This window comes from Mauremys reevesii, linkage group 6 (assembly GCF_016161935.1).
Source record: "Mauremys reevesii isolate NIE-2019 linkage group 6, ASM1616193v1, whole genome shotgun sequence".
In the NCBI taxonomy this organism is placed as follows: domain Eukaryota; kingdom Metazoa; phylum Chordata; order Testudines; family Geoemydidae; genus Mauremys; species Mauremys reevesii.
In genome coordinates, this window is record NC_052628.1 from 20,863,542 (window position 1) to 20,887,468 (window position 23,927).

The window sequence follows — 23,927 nt, forward strand, 5'->3', positions numbered from 1 at the left end:
AAGTAAACTGTTGAAAAGTTTTTGGTTAAAGTCTGCAGCTTTGGGGGTGTGGCCCAGACCTGGGTCTGTGTTTCAGCAGGCTAGTTGTCTGGCTCAACAAGGCAGGGTTCTGGAGTTCCAAGCTGGCAGGGAAAATGGGCTCAGAGGTAATTTCAGCATGTCAGGTGACAGTCCCAAGGGGGTCTCTGTGACCAAACCCATCACAGTCCCAATTCTGGCAGAACTCAAACAGAACTGTTAGTAAACACCTCTGGTGGAACCTCTCCCTGAATAAATACTGCAGGATTTGCCCCTTCATATATCATATCTTCATGTATTGTGTCAGGAGCTCAATATGTGGTTAATCACAGGGAGAAATAAGTTAGAAAATGGCAACTATAAGCTATTTCAGGATTGAGATAAAAGTGTACTTTGCAACACGGGGCTAACTTTAATAAGTTTAAATTTATTATGATATCCCCTAGATATTGACAAATTATGGATGTGCAAACTAGTTTACAGGATGAATATTGCACATCTGGTGTCACATTGAGTTTAAACTTCTCCTTTCCCCCTGGACAGGTTTATGATTTAAGTCACAAATTAAGTGTATGCTAGTTTCTGGTGGAGTTTATTGTCATTAAAAACTTGCCTTACAAGTGAGTCATTGCTCAATACTGTGATAATGGGCAAGAGATGAAGATTGAGCTGTATTGGCAAAATGTATCAACAATTTTCTCGAGAGTGTGGCATGGAAAATGGATCTGTCTTTCCAAAGTCTCATCTTGAAGGGGGAAGTTGAGTTACTGTCTCTGCTATCTTGGAAGCGGAATAGATCAATTCAGCCAAAACTTTACTACTTTATTAGGAAGCAGGCCATCCTGAATTATCTGATGCAGAGTGTGAAGAGAGGTCTGCTGCTGACTAGCTAGATTTGATTTTTTTTTAAAAGCTGTTTTTGTGTAAATTACTCTTAAAATAAGGGTTTAGGACAGAGGCTAGAATGCTAACCTTGTGTCCTATACAAAAGGCTCTAGAATTCCGCCCCTACCTAAATTCAGCCAAGAAACTGCTTAATCTGGTATTTTACTGAAACGGATGCCAGGCCCACATGAAGTTTTTTCTTTGTATGGCTTTCACACTCTCATGTGATACCTGACGCTTGATACATGTAGGACTGGCCGACCTGATGTTCAAAATATCTTTCACCATTTATATATCAGAACAAAGACTCACAATCATATGGAAATTTATTATGGCTGTAAAGTTCACTAGACTTTCTGATGGTATGACTTCCATTTGCCTCTCATGTAAAATACTTATGTTGTTTCTTGTGTGTTTGGGGGAGCTATGGACTCCTATTCTTTTTAAGGCTCTCTGTTTACCTTAGCTGTTAACATGAATTAAAAAAATTAAGTGACCAGAGGCTTTGATGTAGTTCATACTGGCTCCATGTGAGAGCATTTGCAAAGTGCGTTTTATACAGTTTAAACTTTTGTTTTTCCATCTAGCTGATATTTGTGAAAGCCAAGCATGGCATCTCCCAGTAAACTTTAGCATTAAACCTTTATAAACTACTTTATCATTTAAATGATCATTAGTCATTAGTGACTATTAGTCTCTCAGAAGCAATATAAAATATGCTGTCGGGGTATAAATTGCTAGTGATTTATTGCATGTTAGTGGGCACAGCTCCAAACATAAGAGGCACAGCTGCTACCCCCATTTAGACCTTCTTTCAGATATTCATGATATTTACCATGACATTGTGTAATTAGTACTTGCTGCCAGGAATGTGGCATTTCAAATACTGTTCCCTAAAAGTAGAACTGATAAACAAATTGGTGATGGTGGTGGTCTCGGTACTTTAGTTCCTCAATATATTTTATATTAAGTGCAATGCAGAATTATTGTGCTCATCATATATAAATGAGATAAGAGATGTAACAGCATATATTTTTAAAGATTGAAAGTAATCTGGCTGTTTTCTTAGTGAAAACTCTGGAGATCACTTAAAATGTTGATTTCTGTGAAGAACTTCACTTCTGATCCTGATGTTAGTACAATAACTGTTTGTGACCATTGCATCTTAAATACTTTTGCTGGGTGCTCATCAGATATCCTTAACCCAGTTACTTGCCCCATGACAGGAAAGAAATCTAGTTACAATTTTAAAATAAACCTGTCTGTGATCCTGTCACCCCCTCCTTTAGTACTGATTGCTCCAGTTCTTGTCAGGATTAATCTACATAAAAAGCTCTGTCTCGTTCTGTGTCAAGGTTAGAATACAAGCCTATGTTAATGATGATTTGTACAATATTAATAAATGTCTGACTGCCTTTAAACAGAATAGGGCCTAAATTTGGCCCAGAAATATCAAGGACCAAGATGTTAATACTATCTTATCAGTGGCTATTGTAAGCACTGACTTCACTGGGATTATTTACATGCTGAAAGTTGGGTAAATATGTTTTAATACCATATGGCATCCAGGCCATGGCTAAGTAGTACAAATTAAATTGCTAACTCTTCAGTTATTTCAAACCTTTCTGCCATGAATGGTAATTGATACCAGCTCTCTAATGGAGCAAAGTGAAGAAACTTCATAAACCTAGGGACTCATTCTGATCTCTTTCTCTCTGACTTCATTGACATCAGTGAAGATACTCTTCATGTACTCTGATGTAAATAAGAGCAGAATTTGGCCCCTAATCTTTTTACTTTGACCCTGTGATCCTTAAAGCAGAAATATAATTGGGAACACAGATGCTGCAACAAGTATCCAGGTGTTCACCGTCATTGTAAAAGCAATGTCAAGCATTCAATTTCCAACATTTCAACTAGCGTATACATAAGTGATTTGTTAAAATAGGACCTTCCAAAATAAACTAGCCAAATCTATTGAGCAAACAAACACAATCAAGTTCTGCCTTAGAAGCCAGTTTGTAGATAATGCCTATGATTGGTGATCAGTTACTAAACTAGATAGTTTAGCCATAGGGTACCAGCCATATATAGGGAGAGCATTTGCAGAATGATATAACTAGCTAAAACAAGGAAGGCATTAATTTAGACATACGTTTATTTGTATCCCACTCTTACCTGAGTAAAATACTTCTGTATATTTAAAACAAACACAAGAGAATTTATTTTACTTAAAATTACACCTACGCAACAGTTATTCTGTTGTGGTTTCGATATGTACGCAGGCACAGCCACAACTGAATTATTCACTCTAGTATGTTCATTTGCATAGTTTAAAAAAAATCTTTTCAATACCTAAGTTAGTGTGATGCAGCAGAGATCATTTCATAGTACTGCTGTGTTAATTCAAGTGGAAGATCAAAGATTGAATTCCAGATGTGGTCTTAGAGAGTATAAGACTGATGTGGTCCATTCCTCTTCAAGCTAATGAAGGCTGAGACCTCCTGTATCTTCCCTTCCCACCTTCCATGCCAGGCTCTGAATTTCTTGTGGGTGTGGTGGGGGAGGTGGTAACTTTTCAGTTACCAGAGAATGTGAAGTAGGCAAGTGCTCACTTCTGTAGGGATTGGTGTTTGTAATCTAGCTGGTTTCAAACATAAAAAATCTTTAATAGATTTTTCTGAATTGATCCTAGATGAGTAGGTGCAGGGGCGGCTCTAGCCATTCCGCCACCCCAAGCACGGCAGCATGCCGCAGGGGGCGCTCTGCCGGTCGCTGGTCCCACGGTTCCGGTGGACCTCCCGCAGACGTGCCTGCGGATGCTCCACCGAACCCACGGGACCAGCGGACCCTCTGCAGGGACGCCTGCGAGAGGTCCACCGGAGCCGCGGGACCAGTGGACCCTCCGCAGGCATGCCTGCGGGAGGTCCGCCGGAGCCGCCTGCCGCCCTCCCGGCGACCGGCAGAGCGCCCCCCGCGGCATGCCGCCCCAAGCACGCGCTTGGCGTGCTGGGGCCTGGAGCCGCCCCTGAGTAGGTGCCAAGAATTGTGTTTTATGGGCTTGGCTACACTTGCGAGTTACAGCAAATTAAAGGAGCCCCGGGGCACTAGCTCACTACCTGTCCACACTGGTAAGGCACGTAGAGTGCTCTTACTCCATGGCTAGAGCACTCCTGTTACTCCACCTCAGTGAGTAGAATAACGTTTGATGCACTCCCGCTGGAGCGCCCCAGCATCAGTGTGAACAAGGTATTGCATTACTGCGCTCTGATCAGCCTCCGAAAACGTCCCATTATCCCCTTAAGTCAAGTGGCCACTTTGTCATTGTTTTGGATATGCCCTTTGAAAGCTCCATTTGACAGCCGGCATGCTTATCTGTTCCAAGACAAAGGAACCATTACTGTGGAATGCTGTGTGTGAGAGAGGCGGGGCAGGGGGGAGGTCTGCTGTCTGAACTTACAAGACAGCATGCTGATATGCTCTCAGCTCCCCCAAAACCCACACTCTCTCTCTCTCCCCCCACATACACACAACACACTACCTGTCGCACTCCACCCTCCCCCCCATTTGAAAAGCACATTGCAGCCACTTGCATACTGGAATAGCTACCACAATGCACTGCTTTCTGTGGCCATTGCAAGAGCTGCTAATGTGGCCACGCCAGTGCGCTGGCATCTGTCAGTATAAACAGACTGCAGCGCTTTCTCTACTGTGCGCTACGAAGGCTGGTTTAACTCAAAGCACTCCACATGGCAAGTGTAGTCATGCCCTATATTGCACAATAGCTACTTCCATGAGTTGTTCTACAAGGAAATTTTTTCAGCTTTCCATTTGGTCTTGGGTAGGAATGGGTTGACTGTGAGAGGGTGCTTATAAATCGCGGGTAACATTGGCTAGCCAAAGGAGTATAATTATGAGTTCAGGTGGGTAAACAATGTAAGGCCATGATTCAGGAAAACGTCCCTATTCAGGAAAGCATCTAAGCATGTGCTTTGGTCCCAGTGAAGTCAATGGGCTAAGTAAAATGTGAAGGCATCCTGAATTGGTAGCTGATTAGGAAGTTGATTAGGCTTAGGAGCATGTCTGTATGACAGTAGTAGTATTTTCAATATTGAAGTAAAATATGTGTTGACCCTGGGAGGCTATTTAGAGTTGAGGGATGAAATGTTGTATTGTTTCCATCCCCAGTAACATATGATATGCTCTTAGTGTTGTTGGGTGACTACTAAAGGTCATTACTAAAGCTGTTTTCATCTGCTTACAGGCATGGGTTGTGTAAGCTGTGGAATGGTTTGGCCACTATAACAGTGGTACTAGATTGATACAATAGGGCAGAAAAGTCTGGGGCAACATTCTTTTTAAGGGGGTTTGACTCTGACTCAGTTCATTAGACACATGGGCTGTTTTAACTAGTACTTCAGCAGTTGTTGTTTTATGGTCTGGGGCGAGTGGATATCTAGGTACGTTATTGCATATTTAGACCTGGATAAATAAATAATCTTACTAATTTAGGGTCAGATCCAAAGCATTTTAAAGGATCCCTTTGAATACAGCAAGCTTTGAATGAGGTACTTTAGGCACTTTGGGCATGATCCTATTAAGCAGGTGCTTGGCACACAAGTTGCTTTCTAACTTCTCAAAACTCACCAGTCAGCTGTAACCACAGGAATCTTTTATAATTGTCTTACTGTTAATTTAATTTATATTGTAAATTGTTTTAACTAGATGTTATATCGACTGTAAACCCTTTAGAATTGTACCTTTTTAATCAAGTGATGCTATTGTGAGTCTCTGAGCTTCTGCCAGGTTTGAATGGCATCACAATTCATGGTGTTTAAACAGTTTTTAGGCTCTAACTTGCTTTGTATTTGCTTTCTGTGCACTTATCTTTTCTCTGAATCTAGGTTTACAGTTTTCCATTGAGTTGTGAGCTCTGCTCATTACATGTAGCAACTTTCAAGGTCTCTCTGTAGTTAATGATTTGGAAGCTTATAAATAATTGAAATTGTTGGTTTAGCTTAGAAGTGCCATGTCAATATCATGGTATTTCTGAAACAGAAAGGACCGTAGTTGAGTTGATGTTGCTTTTCTTTTATTACAATAACTAAAATGTACATCTAGCTATCTAAATATAAAAGCTGACTTTGATATAGGTGATTTCAGCGTTTTAAATGTACTTGTGCTATTTTCACATTCTGAATGCTAAAATCTTGTGGTGGTGTGTGCTTCATAATTCCATTCATTTATTTTACTTGTATAGAGCCCCAGTCATAGGGGCTCTGAGGAAGATCCATAGCTGGCATATATTGTCAGAACTCCTCAATTGACTGATAATAACTTTCAGGAACTCAGGATTTGGCTTGGCAACTAGAGTGTACTGCTGACTAAAGTTCCTTTTAAAACCAGATCCTGCAATAGATAAGTTAAGGAAATACCAGGAAGAAGCAATGAGGAAATTCCAACATTATATAAGCCTGTGACCATGAGTTATATAAAGAATTAATATACCATAAAAATTTACAAGAGGCAGAAATCATATTCACTGTCATAATTTTTGTCTTTGATACTGAGATTAGATAGTTTTATTGCAAATTTGATTTAACTGGTTGTGTTATCAAGGCAAGATATTAAGTATTTGTATTCATAATAGGCTAAATCTAAGGTTTTCTTTGCTGTAAGAAAATACTTAACTGTGTAATAAAATTCTCTGTTAAATGTTTATAGAATGTTTTAAAAACTTATAGTACTATAAGCGAATATTTATTACAGATTTGATTCAAATATTTTTTTAAGGTGTTACCTTAACCAGTCCAGTAAGACTTTAACTTGAAAAAAAAAAAAGTTTTTTTTTTTGTTTTGTTAATTATCCAGCAGACACACACACACACAGCAGTCATGGATTCTGAACCTGTAAACAAACTTAGAGACAAGATCTATTTTAAAAAGAGTTAAAGTAGTTTAATAATAGATACCTAGTCCTGTGTCCTGCCAGTTCTTCTTCGAGTGATTGCTCATGTGTATTCCACAGTAGGTGTGTGTGCTCGCCATGTGCACCGGTGTCAGAAGTTTTTCCCTTAACAGTACCCGTAGGAGGGGAGCACTGCTGCGACCCCTGGAGTGGCATATAGGGAATGTTCAAACCAAAGGGAAATGGTCAGCCTCGGAATTATCCCTACACATAAACGTCAGGGAGCTCAGGGCAATATGGCTGGCATGCATGGCCTTTAGCGGGCACCTTCGTGGGAAGGTGGTCAGAGTCCTCACGGACGTATGGCTGCGATGTATTACATCAACAGACAGGGAGGAATGCGATCCTTGGCCCTATGCCTGGAAGCCCTGAGCCTATGGGAGTTCTGTATAGCCCACGATATCTCCCTACAAGCCCTCCACCTACCCGGTGCCCGCAATGTGCGGGCTGATCACCTCAGCAGGATTTTTTCCCACCAGTACAAGTGGTCACTCCACTGGGAGGTTGCCCTACAGCTCTTCCGAGAGTGGGGAGTTCCCTGGATTGACCCCTTTGCAACTTCCCAGAACTGGCGCTGCTCCCAGTTCTGCTCCAGGGGAGGGGCGGAAAGGGGGGCGATCTCGGACGCCTTCCTCCTTCGGTGGTTGGGCCAAGTTTTCTAAGTCTATCAGGGGGAAAGGTGGGAAGGCAAAGTCCTGCAAAAAGTAAAAGACAGGACGCGGGTCATCCTCGTAGCCCCGGATTGGGCCCGTCAATACTGGTACAGGACCCTCCTGCAACTCTTAGCGGCTCCTCCGTGGAGTCTGCCGCTTTGCCCAGATCTCCTCTCCCAGGAAGGGGGATGCCTCCTGCACCCCAACCTGGCCGCGCTTCAACTGACAGCATGGTTGCTCCGTGGTTAGATGAGGAGGGGAGGTGTTTGGAGAACATCAAACGAGTTCTGTTGGAAAGCAGAAGGATGTCCACATGACGGATGTACCTGGCCAAGCAGTCTAGGTTCTCTAGGTGGGCGGGAGAGCGGGGAACTTCCCCATCGTCCGCATCGCTCCAACTCATTCTCGATTACCTCCTGTCCCTTAGGACTCAAGGGCTAGCTCCTGCCTCTGTCAGGGTGCATTTGGCGGCCATTTCGACCTTTCACCCGCTGGTACAGGGCCACTCGGTCTTTTCCCACAGTATGACCTCCCGCTTTCTAAAGAGCCTGGATCATTCATGCCCGTATGCTAGGCCGCCCCGTGCCGCAATGAGATCTAAACCTAGTGTTATCCCGCCTCATGGGTCCCCCCTTTGAACCCTTGGCCATGTGTTTCTGGTATCAACTGTCATGGAAGGTAGCATTCCTTGTGGCCATTACATCAGCCCGACGTGTCTTGGCGCTTAGGGCTTTGCCCTCAGAACCCCCATAAATGGTCTTCCACAAGGATAAGGTCCAGCTTTGCCCACACCCCGCTATTCTCCCGAAGGTGGTCTCCACCTTCCATATGGATCAGGACATTTTCCTACCAGTACTCTGTCCTAAGCCCCATTCCTCCAACGAGGAGTGCCGCCTACACACGCTAGATGTGCGTAGGGCGTTGGCTTTTTACCTAGACCAAACCAGGCTGTTCCAGAAATCCTCACAGCTGTTCGTTGCGTCGGCTGAATGAATGAGGGGACAACCGATTTCCACCCAGCGCCTTTTGCGCTGGATCACCTCGTGCATACTTATGTGTTATGACCTGGCAAGGGTTCTCCCGCCGCCTATCGTTAAGGCGCATTCTACGAGAGTTCAGGCCTTGTCGGCCGCCTGTGTAGCTCACATCCCTATCCAGGACATATGTAGAGCTGCCACGTAGTCCTCTGTCCACACCTTTTCTTCGCATTATGTGATCATCTCCCAAGCACGGGATGACGTTGGGTTTGGTATGGCGGTACCACGTCCCAGAAACCCTTAAACTCCTGCCCACCTCCATCAGACATAGCTTAGAGTCACCTACTGTGGAATACACATGAGCAATCACTCAAAGAAGAAAGGACAGTTACCTGTTCTGTAACTGGTGTTCTTCGAGATGTGTGGCTCAGGTGTATTCTACATCCTGCCCTCCTTCCCCTCTGTCAGAGTTGTCTGGCAAGAAGGAACCGAGGGTGGGGGGAGTGCGCAGCTCCCCTCATAGCGCGATATAGGGGCACCACTCCAGAGGTCACAGTGGTGCTCCCCTCCTATGGGTACTGCTAAGGGGAAAAACTTCTGACACCGGTGCACGTGGCAAACACGCACATCTACTGTGGAATACTCCTGAGCAACACATCTCGAAGAACGCCAGTTACGGAACAGGTAACTGTCCTTTTTTATGATGTAACAATTGCATTTTTCTAAACTTCAGAATATTTCTCTCTCCTATTGCTGTTTAACACCCCACTCTCCCAAAAAACAACAAAAAAAACCAACCCTCACAAATACAAATGGAGAAGCTGGCTATGTGGTGGAAACAATGAAACTGACAATACACGAAGTAATGCCAAATGCAAAGAGCAAGCAAGCTGGAAAAATAGAAATATGTCTTCTCTAATCGTTTAGTTAGAGTAATTTTGGTTACTCATGATAGAAGTGGGGGAAAGTTTTCAGACAAGTTTAAGTTGACAGTATCCCTTTAATGTTAAATATGTTTGTAAATTTTAGCTATATAATTCAGTATTATCCCTTTCAGTCTAACGTGAAATCTGAACGTACAGATGTGCAGGTGTGCATGTGCAGGAGCTGATTATACAAGTTCATACAGCTGCTCACTCACCTATGCACAATTTAACCCTTTGTATAGATCAGTGGTTCTCAAACTGTGGGTGTTGGGACCCCAAAGTGGGACATGACCCTGTTTTAATGGGGTCGCCAGGGCTGCTGTTAGACTTGCTGGGGTCTGGGGCTGAAGTCTGAGTAGTGTGGAAGTAGGAAAAGAATTGTGTAAGAAGTTGTTGTGATTTTGTATTGATAATAAGGAACGTAGATTGGCATCTAAATAAAAGTAAAAAAAATCAAGATGGCCTATGTATAAACAAAATGCAGCTGTTGCTTATTATTGTATATAACAAAAAGTATAAATGCTTTCTGTAATTGTTTACCTGTAGAGAGGCCTGCCTAGGAGGGGGAAACCCTGTGTCCTAGCGCACTCCCTCTTTGCAATTGCTTGAGATAATAAAGTATCTGACCTTGCTGCACCAAACCAAAAAGTGAGAACTGAGTTTTTCTCTGACAGTAGGGTGACCAGATGAGAGGAAAAAAATATCAGGATACATTGCGGGGGAGTCCGCCGGCAGAGCAAAGCTGAGTGTTGGCGGTGGAGCACCAAAAAAAAAAAAAAGGGCAGATTGCTGCCGGTGGAGCGAAATATCGGGATGGTCCCAATTTTATTGGGACGTCTAGTCACCCTAAGTCTGAGCCCCACTGCCTGGGGCCTAAGCTGAAGCCTGAGGGCTCCTGCCCTGAGTGGCAGGGCTCATTAAAGGATCCCTGCTTGGGGCTGCAGCCCTTGAGCTTCAGCTCTGAAGCCCCCACTCCCCCCCCACCCCCCCGGGTGATGAGGCTCGGGTGAGCTCAGGCTTCAGTCCCTTTCCTGGGGTCGTGTAGTAATTTTTGTTGTCAGCAGGAGGTCATGGTGCAATGAAGTTTGAGAACCCCTGGTATAAATTATGCACTATATTCCCATAACAATCCATAATTGTAGTTGCTAAATGGATTTTTACAAATATTTATATTCAGACTTCAAGGGCGTCTTGTTTATACTAGTCAGTAGAATGACAGAATCATAGAAATATAGGGATGGAAGGGACCTTTAGAAGTCATCAAGTCCAGCCCCCTGTGCTGAGGCTGGACCAAGTAAACCTAGATCATCCCTGACAGGTATTTGTCCAACTTGTTCTCAAAAACCTCAAATAAAGGTCATTCCACAGCTTCCTCTGGAAGCCTATTCCAGACCTTAACTAACCATAAAGTTAGAAAGTTTTTCCTAATATCTAACCTAAATCTCCCTTGCTGTATATTAAACTGAGTACTTCTCCAATCTTTTATGAACATATTTGAAGGCTATAAGGTCCCCACTTAGTTGTCTTTTCTCAAGACTTAACATGCTCCATTTTTTAACTTTTTTGCATAGAAGAGGTTTTCTAAACCTTTTACCATTTCTGTTGCTCTCCTCTAGACTAAATTCAGTTTGTCCACATCTTTACTAAAGTGTGGCACACAGAATTGGATACAGTATCCCAACTGAGGCACCAGTGCCAAATGGAGCGGGACAATTACCTCCCAGATCTTATATACGATACATCTGTTAATAATATTCACACCAGAATGATATGAAGCTTTTTCACAGCTGAATCATATATTGTTCACTACTGCAATTTGTGAACCACTACAACCCCCAGATCTTTTTCACCAGTACTGTGACCTAGCCAGTTATTCCCCATTTTGTAGTTGTGTATTTGATATTTTTCCTTTCTACTTGTAGTAATTTACTTTATTACTTTAATTGTCTTTATTTAATTTCATTTTGTTAATTTCAGAGCAGTTCTCAAATTTGTCAAGATCATTTTGAATTCTAATCCTGCCCTCCAAAATTCTTCTGACCCCTCCCAGTTTGGTGTCTGCATATTTTCTAAATATATTCTCCACTCCATTGCCTAAATCATTAATGAGAATATTGAATAGTATCTGACACAGGACTGACCCCCTCTGGTACCCCACTAAATATACCCTCCCAGTTTGACATTGATGAGTACAGTAGAACCTCAGTTACAAACTGACCAATCAACCACAGGCCTCATTTGGAACTGGAAGTACACAATCAGGCAGCAGAGGCCAAAAAAACAACAACAACCCCCCCCACACACAAATACTGTATGTTTAACACAGCACTGTACTATAAACTGCTTAAAAAAAAGGGTGGGGGTTAAGACTTGATAAGGTAAGGAAACTGTTTCTGTGCTTGTTTCATTTAAATTAAGATGGTTAAAAACAGCATTTTTCTTCTGCAGTGAAATTTCAAAGCTGTATTAAGCCAATGTTCTGTTGTACACTTCTGAAAGAACAACCATAATGTTTTGTTCAGAGTTAACAACCTTCATTCCCTAGGTGTTTGTACCTCTGAAGTTCTACTGTACTTTTCGAGTATTGTTTTTAAACCAGATGTACATCCACCTGATAGTAATTTCATCTGGACCATATTTCCCTAGTACATTGTTAATCTAAAGCGATGTTATTTCATAAGTACCTACTGTATTCTGGTAAAACAATTTTACTTACCCAAACTCTTCATGTTATGTTTGCACATTGTAGGGTTGATGATTGCCTATTTTTATTTTGACTTTCTGCCCAATCATTGATGATATTAATTGAAAACTACCTGGATTAGCAAAAATGTTTAATTTCTCCCAAACACATACTATAGATGTAATGGGTAAAATTCTGGCCCCAGTGCAATCAGTGGTGGCTTTCCAGTGTGTGCATATACCATATAATCATTTCTGCCTTTTCCTTTCAGGTTTATTATATTATGCTGGCCATGGCTATGAAAACTATGGGAACAGTTTCATGGTTCCGATTGATGCCCCAAATCCCTATCGGTCTGCAAACTGTTTGTGTGTGCAGAATATACTCAAACTGATGCAGGAAAAAGAGACTGGGCTCAATGTGTTTTTACTGGATATGTGTAGAAAAAGGTACGATTTCTAGTCTTGAAATGCTTACTGTAAATTGTAACTGTGGATTAATCAGTTTCCTTTTCATGGGAGGGTGAAGGCGGCTAGGGTGACTACAGATCTCATTACTTTCAGACACAAAGTGTGAAACTCTTGTTTTCTTTAGCCTTCGCACAGCAACAGCAAATTACTACTGGAGAAGAGGGAACATATTTAAAAAAACAAAAAACAAACAAAAACCAGCCAACCAAAAAAACAAACCAAATAATCAGCTGCCTCCAGGAAATAGGGAGGAAGCTAGAACCACATGTTGAACTTCATGCTATAAATATTTTTGTAAGTAATTAGGTGGATGGAAGTTGGAGAGAATTTCTAGCTCCAGTGGGTTCTGAGAGATCTTCGAGACTGCTCCAAAGCCTATTGAAGTCATTTGGAATCTTTCAGTTGACTTAATTGCGGTTTGGATCAGGCCCCATGTGATAATTCAGCTTATTGTGTATTTTTGCGTACAAATACAACCTATCCACTCAACAGGTTAAAGAGAAATATACTAAAGCATCAAACTAGCTAGATAAAACTGATAAGAGTTTTAAGTCAGTCGCATCATAAGACTGCTGTGGCTGGAAGATTTTGTGTTAAGAGCCACTTCAATTTAATATGTAGAAACCTTTGATAATATGGAACTGATGCAAAGTCCTTCATTTCAGACATTTTTGAAGACAAATAGATTTTTGTTGACTCCTTGTATGCCAGTGATACTGGATGATGCTTTCTCCTGCCTCCTGAAAAATATATATATATGTTTAAAAAATGGAAAGGTTTAGCAGAGTTATTTTAATTTAAAGAATCTTAGTTGACTTTCTCCACATTAAAAAACAAACACACACACACAAACCCTGTACCTAATTCAGCTCCCATTTGAAGTTATCTCTTCAGTCAGCCCCCAGAGAACTCTTATTAAGGACGTAACAGTGACTGTACAGGGTTAGGATACTGGGCTGGCCTGTCTTCCAACAGTGGCCAGTGTCAGATGCTTCAGAAAGAATGAACAGAATAGGGCAAATTTTCAATGATGCATCCCCTGTTGTCCAGTCCCAGCTTCTGGCAGTCAGAAGTTTAAGGACACCCACAACATGGGGTTGTGTCCGTGACCATCTTGGCTAATAGCTACTGGTGAACCTATCCTCTGTGAACTTATCTAATATTTTTTTCAACCCAGTTATACTTTTGTCCTTTACAACATCCCCTGGCAATGACTAGGATGGTTGCCTCTGCATTGCGTGAAGAAGTACTTCATTATGTTGGATTTAAACCTGTTGCCTATTAATGTCACTGGGTAACCACTGGTTCTTGTGTTACGTGAAGGGGTAAATAATTCCTTATTCACTTTCTTCACACCATTCATGATTTTATAGATCTCTAACATATTCCACCCTTAGTCATCTCTTTTCTAATCTGAACACTCCAACTCTTTTTAATATCTCCTCATATGGAAGCTGTTTGATACCCCTGACAAGTTTTGTCGTCTTCCTCTGTACCTTTTTCAATTCTACTATGTCTTTGTTGAGATGGGGTGACCAGAAGTGCATGCAATATGCAAGGTGTGGGTGTACCATGGATTTACAGTGGTGGTATGATATTTTCTGTCTTATCGATCCTTTTCCTAACGTTCTGTTAGCCGTTTGTTTGTTTGGACTGACACTGCAAATTGAGCTGATGTTTTCAGAGAACTATCTACAATGACTTGGAGATCTTTCTTGAGTGGTAACAGTTAATTTAGATTACATCATTTCATGTATATAGTTGGGAGTATGTTTTCCTATATGCATTACTGTTTATCAACATTGAATTTCATCTGCCTCTTTGTGGCCCAGTAACCCAGTTTTGTGAAACTGAGGTGGCAAAGTTTGCTTTGGACTTAACTGTCTTGGGTAATTTTGTATCATCTACAAACTTTTCCACCTCACTATTTACCCTCTTTTTAAGATCATTTATGAATATGTTGAACAGCGCTAACCCCATTGTGGATCCTTGGGGGACCCAGCTATTTACCTTTCTCCATTGTGAAAACAGACAATTTATTCCCACCATGGGTTAAAAGATAGAAAACAAGTTACCCTTTTATCCCATGACTGCTTAGTTAGCTTAAGAGCCTTTGATGAGGAATCTTGTCAGAGGCTTTCAGAAAAAGTCCTACACCACAGCCACTGGATCACCCTTATCCACATGTTTGTTGACACCCTCAAAGAATTCTAATAGATTGGTGAGGCATGATTTCCCTTTACAAAGGCTTTGTTGATTCTTCCCCAACATATTGGATTTATCTGTGTGTTTGATAATTCTGTTCTTTACTATAGTTTCAACCAATTTGTCTGGTATTGAAGTTAGGTTTACTGGCCTGTAATTGCCAGGATCACCTCTGGAGCCTTTTTCAGAAATTGGTGTTACTTAGCTATCCTCCAGTCATCTGTAGATTAGTAGATCTGCAATTTCACATTTGAGTGCCTTCAGAACTCTTGAGTGAATATCAACTAGTCTTGGTGATTTATTACTAGAGAGATTATTCCTCATGACTGCTACAGTGTTTCCAGAGCCTGTGAACTTCATTGCTAATGTAACATTAATAACCCAATTAAACATCACATTCTACTGGCCAAAACAAAAATGTCTGTAAGAAATATGGCAGATTTTCACATCTCAACCTTGCTGATATTGCATTTTGAAAGGAAAAACCATCAAGTTTTCATTAGCCTAAAATAACTGGCAGTTTTCAGTGGTTTCAAAGACTTCTTGCTAGGACCATGGCCAAATTCAACAGCTGTTAATATGAGGTGCTCTCATCTAGTCAATGCATATTAGTCTAACTATTGTTTTCATGAAAATGTTGATGCAACTAATTTTGTTTACCATCAGTGGATTCATTCCTTATTTAAGAAAGAAAGAAAAATTATCTGTTTTCTATGATGTACACTGTAACACTTGCATGATTGGATTGTCAGTCACATTCTAAACTTTCGTTTCCATTTATTATAGAAATGAGTATGATGATACCATTCTAATCTTGGATGCCCTGAAGGTTACAGCTAACATCGTTTTTGGATATGCAACGTAAGGAAACTTCCTCCAGCCCCACCAGATTTCAAGGCCAGAAGGGACCACTGTGGTCATTTAGTTGATTTTTTTTTTAAATAGTCCATTCAGTAGTGTAAGAGGACCAGTAACTCATTTCTAATATATGTTCCTATGCTATCCATGGGCTATTTATATGAATGATTAAAATTGCCCTTAATTCTGTCTTGGTATTTTAGAGATGTACTGGCTATGGCCTGGTGTACACTAAAAAGTTAGATCGACCCAAGTGAATTGCTCAGGGGTATGAAAAATCCACACCCCCTGAGTGACTGTTGTTAAGCTGACCTAACCCACAGTTAGATGTTGCTAGGTCAAAGGACAGATTCCTCTGTCAACCTAGCTATCGTCTCTTGGGGAAGTGGATTAACAACAGAAATGGGAGAACCCCTCCTGTTGCTGTAGTGTGCATTTACACTGAAGTGCTATAGTAGCTCAGGTGCAGCTATAGCGTTTTAAGTGTAGACATGGCCTGAGTGTAGACATATCAGATGTATATTTTAATAGGTTTATTTGCTGTTCCCCATTCAAATGTGAGCTACTGCCCTCAAAAGCAGTAGACGCTACAGCTCATCTCCCTAACCTGCTGAATGACTCACCTGCAATTATTTTAATAGTCAACTTCAGGGATGTTCCAGCTAATTTCTAATAAACGTTAGTTTGATATTAAAAACTATGGAGAAAAAGAAAATTTTACGCCATATGCCCATAATGATTGAAATGTGTTTATTTGTGACAGATAGCGATTTCCTACAGTATCCTAAATATGAATTTTATTAAATTAGGTTTAATACCCAGGGAGTCATTGTATTAAAAATGTGATTGTTTGAGTTGTAGGATTGTATGTAATTTTTCTAGGGATGTGACCAATTTAAATTCTAGGAACTTCAAAGAACTGTTTGGAACAACCCATGAGAAGTGGGTTTTCTAGGAAGTACAGGGAGACCTTTTGGAGCCACGCCCTAGGGAGAAAAACCCACTGTCTACTAGTTGTCTGTTCCTGGAAACTCCAGCTCAAAGACCCCCTGAACTATATGAGGGATGGAATAAACTTTTCATGAGGGTGCTAGTTTTGAGCTAAGGCTGTTATGAACTTGTAACCACAAAAGAGACCCTTTGTGGGGGGGCTTCAAGGACTCACCTTTCAGAGCCCATCTTGGAGACCATTTGGGTGATATCCAGTAAGCTTATTAGCATGCAGGTGGGTTCTTTTACTGTACTGAATGTTTTCTCTAACGATTATACCTAAAAATAAAATAGGCTTGCATAGGAAGTGCTGTGTGGTAACTAATAACTGTTGCAATTGCACTGTTCACCATCTCTGAGGAGAAAGACAAAGCAGATAGACTGCCTAAGCATAACTTTTTTGGGGAATTCGCAGTATAATCAGAGCTATGCAGCCAGGAAATAGACTGGTCAGGAGGAAGTGAGATGCATATCTCTACCCAAGAGAGGTAACAGCCAGAGAGCCTGAAGTTGAGAATGAGGGCCCTTGCTGGAATACAGATGCAGTTGCCCTGAACTGTGATGTATGTGTCATGTCTTACTGTAGCCATGGTGGTCCCAGGACATGAAAAAAAACAGAAACCAAAAGGAATTGATGGCTTTTCCCATATCACTGCCATCTTACACAAAAACTACAACCTCTGTGTCTGAGGGGACAGAGAAGTGCAGTTTAACTTTTTTTTTTACTGAGTGTCAGAACAAATTTTAAATTTATTTATATGTGTATGTGTGTGTGTGTGTGTGTGTGTTTGTTTTACAATAACAATAAATGGGTTTCGTTATCTGAGCTACAGTACTTAGAATGGTTGCAAATACTTCTTCCTGGAATTGCAAAGAACAAAGTTAATTCTGTAATTCCAGTATTTTGAAGTGGTTGTATAAAGTTTAGATTAATAGTTTCAGGATAGCACCCAGTTATTGTGGATTTAATATGGCAAATACAAAAGCATTCGGCTGGCAAGTGGTCAAGAGTTTTACCAAACTAGGAGGTATTAATGGAATTTGTACTGGCACATTTTTCAGACACTGCTTTGGGACTGTCCTCCAAGATAATTTGTTCAATGAGCAATAATACTTTAGGTTGATCTTGCCTCATTCCTGTGATTTGGTAGAAAATATGAACTCTTCACAAATGAATTGTTTGTAAATGTATATTGCATTTCTGTGAAGACCAGATTAACTAGGTTCTAAATACAACTTAGTCTTCATACAGCAGTTCCTTATTTTATGCAGCATTCTTCTCACAGTCATACGTCTTGTAAAATATTACGAATTAATCACTGTCTATCTTTTTTTTTTTTGCTCTTATATTTATTATTTATTATACTTTAAAGATGCCAAGGAGCAGAAGCTTTTGAAATTCAGCACTCTGGGTTAGCCAATGGGATTTTCATGAAGTTCTTGAAGGAACGCATGTTGGAGGACAAGAAGATTACTGTGTTACTTGATGAAGTTGCAGAAGGTGAAGGCAACCTACATTTTAACTTCCCTTAGCTTCCAGTTTACAAAAAAAAATCTTTTTTTCTTATCTAAAACTTCTCTTCTACACTGAGTGTTCTTCACTTCCTTCTCTAAATTCTTATTACTGCACTGTGTAAACCCACCATCAAAATGCAGCTACCTCTTGTGTAAAAATTGAAACATCTTAATAAAGACCCCTGTCTGTAAACTGATTTGAGCTCCTGTGGGATGCAGAGTGCTATAAATTTGTGATGGAATTCGTATTTCATTTGTTGCTTCAAAAGCTCAGTATTGAAGCATGTTTAAGGCTTTCCCTACAGGAAAATCTTCAAGTGCATGAAGGAAAAAGATGTTTAATATCTAATATTTCTGAACATGGCTAGGGTTTAATATGCAAAAAAGGTGCTTTTATTTTCACTTACTATTTCAAGTGAGACAGAATTGGAATGTATATTTGTTTATCTTTGAAGCATTTCAGAAGCACCCCTTACCATAGTAACCCTGCTATTTATGAGCCACTACAATATGGCGTTCATACTACTTATTCGAAGTTTTTGTGAGTATGCAACTCTCATCAGAGTTTACAGATGATTATATGGTCACAAAAATCGCACTCCTTTGTCATGTGGTCTCTGAATGTGACTGCTAGCCCAATTGACTTGTCTAGAGACAGACTAATAAGGCTTGAATTCTGTGTGTCACATATAGTATTAATACCACATCTGTTGGCATAACCATTATTTACTGACTAGACTACAATGCAGGACCCAATTAATCACTTGTCACTCAGGCAAAACTCCCTGTGTTGTTGATGGCAGTATTGCCTGAGTGAAGAGTGCTGAAGAGAATGTCTTAGTTGAGAGTGAGCATTCTTTCAAAGCATGAAAAGGTAGACAAGAGCATTTACATGATGGATTATATGCACAGATGTCCTTTTTGGGGGGGGGGGGCTTTTCAATAAAAATATTGTCCGGGTCTCCCAACAGCTGGAGACTTAAAATCTGTATAATGGGCCACATTCTTCTGTCAGTTCCACTCAGTAAGGCTACAGGATTGTAAGTGAAGACAGAATTTAGCTCAGTGTGCATATCTGACAAGGATTCATAAATCAGAAAAGTCCAAACCAGATCTCAAATATGCAACCAAATTGGTTTGCTGTTGACAAGACAGACTGTAGAAAATGTGTTACAAAAGTTAAAACAATTCAGTTTTAATGTGCCAGTGCGATAGGGAGGAAAAGGAAACGATGATTGTGTGACTGCCTGGAGCATAAACACATGCAGTGCACATGTGCTGCATGATTAACAATTTTGTCACCACCAGTTGAGGTATGACTTAGCCATGCCACTAGAGTGTGGATCTATAGATGATAATTACTTTTCAGTTGCTACTTCCTTGCCTCTCTTGCATTTTTTCCCCACCTGGCTTATCTTCTGTTTAACTAGATATGAAAATATGGAATGATAGGTCATTGTTTTAATATTTGTATTAAGTTTCATGACAAGCTATAAGAAAGTCTTGACTACTATTCAAGACAAATAAGAGTTTTAGCTATTAAATCTTAAAATGATCACAAACTTCAGGATTTCAGCTGATTATGTGTGTGTGAGGGACTATGTAGGAGTCTTTTAATGTACAGTATTTCACAACTGATTAGGCGCTATCATAGAGTGTCTTTCCCTGACATCAGAAATGTTGTTATTACTACTTACTATTTTAACACTTACATAGCTGCAAAGGAGGACACAGTGCACAGAATGAAGATACAGGGACTGTTTCTTCTCTCATGCTGGTTAGAATTTTAAAATAACTATACTGAAGTTAATGGGTTCACACCCATGTACGTGAGAAGAGAATGAGGCACATCTTTTCTCCTTGAGAATGTTAAAGTCCAGGTTATGTATGGGTCACGACCCTGTGAAGGATGGGATCAGGTAACGTGATAGAGGGATAGCTCAGTGGTTTGAGCACTGGCCTGTTAAACTCAGAGGTGTGAGTTCAATCCTTGAGGGAGCCATTTAGGGATCTGGGGCAAAAATCTGTCTGGGGATTGGTCCTGCTTTTGAGCAGGGGGTTGGACTAGATGACCTCCTGAGGTCCCTTCCAACCCTCACATTCTTTGAATTATTGTCAGAAACAGCATATTGGACTAGATGTATTGATGTACTGATCAGGTATGGCAAATGTTATATTCGAAAAGAAAATACATTGACCACTGTTCAATAATGTTTAATCCCAAACTTGAATAGTCCACATATATGAATTCACGATTTATAAACCTTGATTTTAATTCAAATCACTCATTAGCTATTGGTCTTAATCTTATGCACACCAAAAACAGCTGGAGGGAAAAAAAGCAACCTTTGAGTTGTTTCATTTAAATGTATAGGCCTGCATTCAGCAAAGTACTAAAGAATGTGACTGAATAAACTTAATGTTAGTCATATTCTTCAGTACCCTGCTGAATCAGCGCCATACTGAAGATTTTTTTTAAATGTGGAGGCATGTTGAAAATAGACACAGAAAAAATTGTTCTTGTGAGACATCTTGCATGCTGCCTTTCAGCTTTGAGTGAATTTGAATAGCCAATCACTAAACCTCCCTGAAAGTGAGTTCATCATAGAAATGCGGACACAACCATAACCATAATGCCAATGAGGTAGCTGCTTTAATTATAATTTCAGGAGCTTTGATTCCTACAAAACTGTTTGCATCTTATCTTTAGATATGGGTACATGTCACCTTACCAAAGGCAAGCAGGCTTTGGAGATTCGCAGCAGTTTATCTGAGAAGAGAGCATTAACGGATCCCATTCAGCAAACAGGATCATCTGCAGAGTCCCTGGCACGGAACTTACAGTGGGCCAAAGCTCATGGTACAGTAAATCACCCTTTCAAGATGTTAATTTCATTATTAATTCTTTATCTCACTTAATATGCATAAATAACTCAATTGAAGATATATGTAGGCATAGTGTCTAGTCCTTACCGTTGCTTTTTTCGCTGGCTATAATATACTGAGTAGAAATGTGCCCAAGGAACAAAGTTCAGAGGACTGTTCAGATCTTGGAGGTTTTTGCTTAGGTTTATCTCTGGATTAAATGGTTATGAAAAATATGGGATGCTAAATTCACCTCATGTGAAGTAACTTCAAGAGCAGCATACCAAACATTATCCCTGACTTCTTTTTTTTAAAGCAAGAATAGTCTTATTTTTTTCCTGATAGGTTTGAACGTGGTATTGAATTGTCTGTAATGTATTTGATCAGAAGATTAGTAGTCTGATAAGATTTTCTTTCCTCTCTAATCCCTTTGCCACTTTTACAAGTTTATAGATTGGATAGGTGTCCAGTTTTATTTGAGCACCTAACTCCTATTTGTGTTTTTACAATTTTCTCCCTTATATATCTGTGGTTTAGTGATTTCATCGTTGGGCCTTTTTTAATCACTGCACAGGATAGAGAAATGTACTGGTTCTGCTGTCAGAACCAGGGGTTTCAGGTTTTTTCATTTATTTGCAGAACTTCCAGAAAGTATGTATCTTGACTTTAAGTGTGGTGTTCAGATTCAACTGGGGTTCGCAGCCGAGTTTTCCAACGTCCTGATCATCTACACAAGGATAGTAAAGAAACCTCCTGAAATACTAGTTTGCAAAGCGTATGTTACAGACTTCCCACTTGTAAGTGTTTCCTATTTGTGTTTCATGATCACTCTGTATTTAAGTTAGTGGTTGTCTGCTTGTGCCAGACTACACCTTTGGGGGGGAAAAATTCAATTTTGAATTCTGAACCAAGCAGAGGATGCATATAGAAAACAAATCTTATGATCTTGTTGAAACTTTCTTCTTCCCCTTCTCTTCATATCCTGATTTCTGTTACTTGTTAAATCTAAATTAGGCCTGATCCTGCAAGGTGCTAAATGCCTGCAGTTCCTATTAGGCCATGCTCCTATGAGTCACCACATACAGGTGCACTACTACCCTCATGGATCCCCACTGAAGTCATCATCGGTAGAGAGCAGTGAATTGCAGGATTGGAACCTTAAATTATAAACTCCCTAGAAAAGGAGTCTTGTTTTCTTATTCCTTTAAAGTGCCTAGCATGCTTTTGGTGCTGTCTAAATAGTGATTGTAAAGAGAAGTACGTATTTGTGAATTAACATATTAAATAACTGTCTTTCTCTCCTACAGTGCTGTTACTATAGTACCACCTTATACTATATTGTGAAGTGTTCAGACCACCTGGTATTACAGGAGTATGAAGACAAGTTTCTTCTCCCTCAATAGCTTACCCTCTAAGGCCTTGATCCTGCAATAAGAAGTGCATGATCAGAGCCCCATGGAGATCAATGGGCTCTGCATGGGCATTGGGCGTCTGCCTGTATAGATCCAAAGACAGATCAGGGCCTTAACAGGCAAAGTACAGAAGAAAGTGAGGGAGTGGGATGCAGTTGAAAGTCAAGATTCTAAGTCATAAAGTTTAGTGTGTATCTTATTGGGTTCCACATTTTTTGTTTTGACTTGTTTATTGCATTATGTCAATATTATTGTTACTTCCCTGAGGGCACAATGGCACCTGGGCATCTTGGAAGAAATAGTGTTTTAATTTGAATTTATCAAAATGTACTAATTGTATAGCAGCTTTAGAACAATTGTACTCTGAAAATGACACATTTAAGGGAAACTAATCAGTTGTTTTAATGCTACCTTAGTATATTCAAATCTAGAAGAGGAAAGCTCTGGTTTTTTTTATACTACTAGCTGTAGTAATAGGCAGCAGTCCAGCTGCTTGCAACAACACCCTGAGTTTTGACCTCTTGGTTTGAAGTGGAACAATGACGACTAGAGAGGAGGAAATACCTGAGAGGAGATGAAATGGGGGGGAAATGAAACTTGCACATTTTTTTTTAGTTGTAAGAAATGGGAAGGAATCTGCCTTGAAGGCATTTTAGGAAGGCAAGAGATAAAACACAAACAACTACTCCTACTTGTGACTGATGATGAATTAAGCAGCCTAGGCGACTCTCCTCATACAAGATTCAACTGATAGTCGAGAATATTTTTGTTAAGAAAACGAAAACACTATTTTAATAAAGTGTGTCAAAATAAGTTGTAAGTTGAACTCAAATCTTAAGCTACTTCACATAAAGTAGAAATGTTCCTTTTTATTTTCCTTTTCACATTGTTCTACTAGTTTTGTATACCTACAACTTAATTCTCCATTTTTTTTTTAAATTTTTTTTTTGCAACAGGACTTGGATATAGATCCTAAAGAGGCAAATAAAGGGACTCCTGAGGAAACTGGCAGCTATTTAGTATCAAAGGATCTTCCCAAACACTGTCTGTACACTAGACTAAGTTCACTGCAGAAACTAAAGGTGGTTAATGTGTTATTTTTTTGTCTTGCCCATTTGTTTATACAGTACAGGTTAATCATGTTGCTTCACAATTCCAGTAAAAGAGCTGGATTCTATATGTAATTGTTATCAGGGATACTGAATATTTTCAGTAGTTGCCCATAGCATACTCGCTCATTTAAACATTTATTCTAGCTGCTTAGAGAGAGAATGCCTAAGAGCACACTTCAGTGACTTGGCTCTGTAGCTGGCAGACTGAAAATATGTTCCAAAGAGAGAGCCAAAGGATATGAAATCATATTATTCCACAAGTCCCCTTTAAACACAGCTCTGGAAAATGTGCCTTATAGGTTGAGAAGTTTGATTGACTTCTCTGGAGGAATCACAGCACCTTGTACATATCATGTTTCCATGTCTATTTGCTCACTAAGCATGATTCCT

At 40.2% G+C, this 23,927-nt stretch overlaps 1 protein-coding gene across 3 annotated transcripts in view; it reads left to right on the forward strand.

Annotated features, from left to right (window-relative positions):
- Positions 1-23,927, forward strand: part of MALT1 (MALT1 paracaspase) — a 72,355-nt gene that overhangs the window by 46,072 nt on the left and 2,356 nt on the right. For 2 of the 3 annotated variants that reach the window (XM_039543203.1, XM_039543204.1), the window contains 6 exons: positions 12,382-12,559; positions 15,572-15,646; positions 18,007-18,134; positions 20,859-21,008; positions 21,653-21,810; positions 23,382-23,507. In XM_039543203.1, the coding sequence (XP_039399137.1) occupies positions 12,382-12,559; positions 15,572-15,646; positions 18,007-18,134; positions 20,859-21,008; positions 21,653-21,810; positions 23,382-23,507 (815 nt within the window). Of the gene's footprint in view, positions 1-12,381; positions 12,560-15,571; positions 15,647-18,006; positions 18,135-20,858; positions 21,009-21,652; positions 21,811-22,320; positions 23,359-23,381; positions 23,508-23,927 lie in introns of those variants that run through there. The other variant, XM_039543206.1, reaches the window with a different exon arrangement.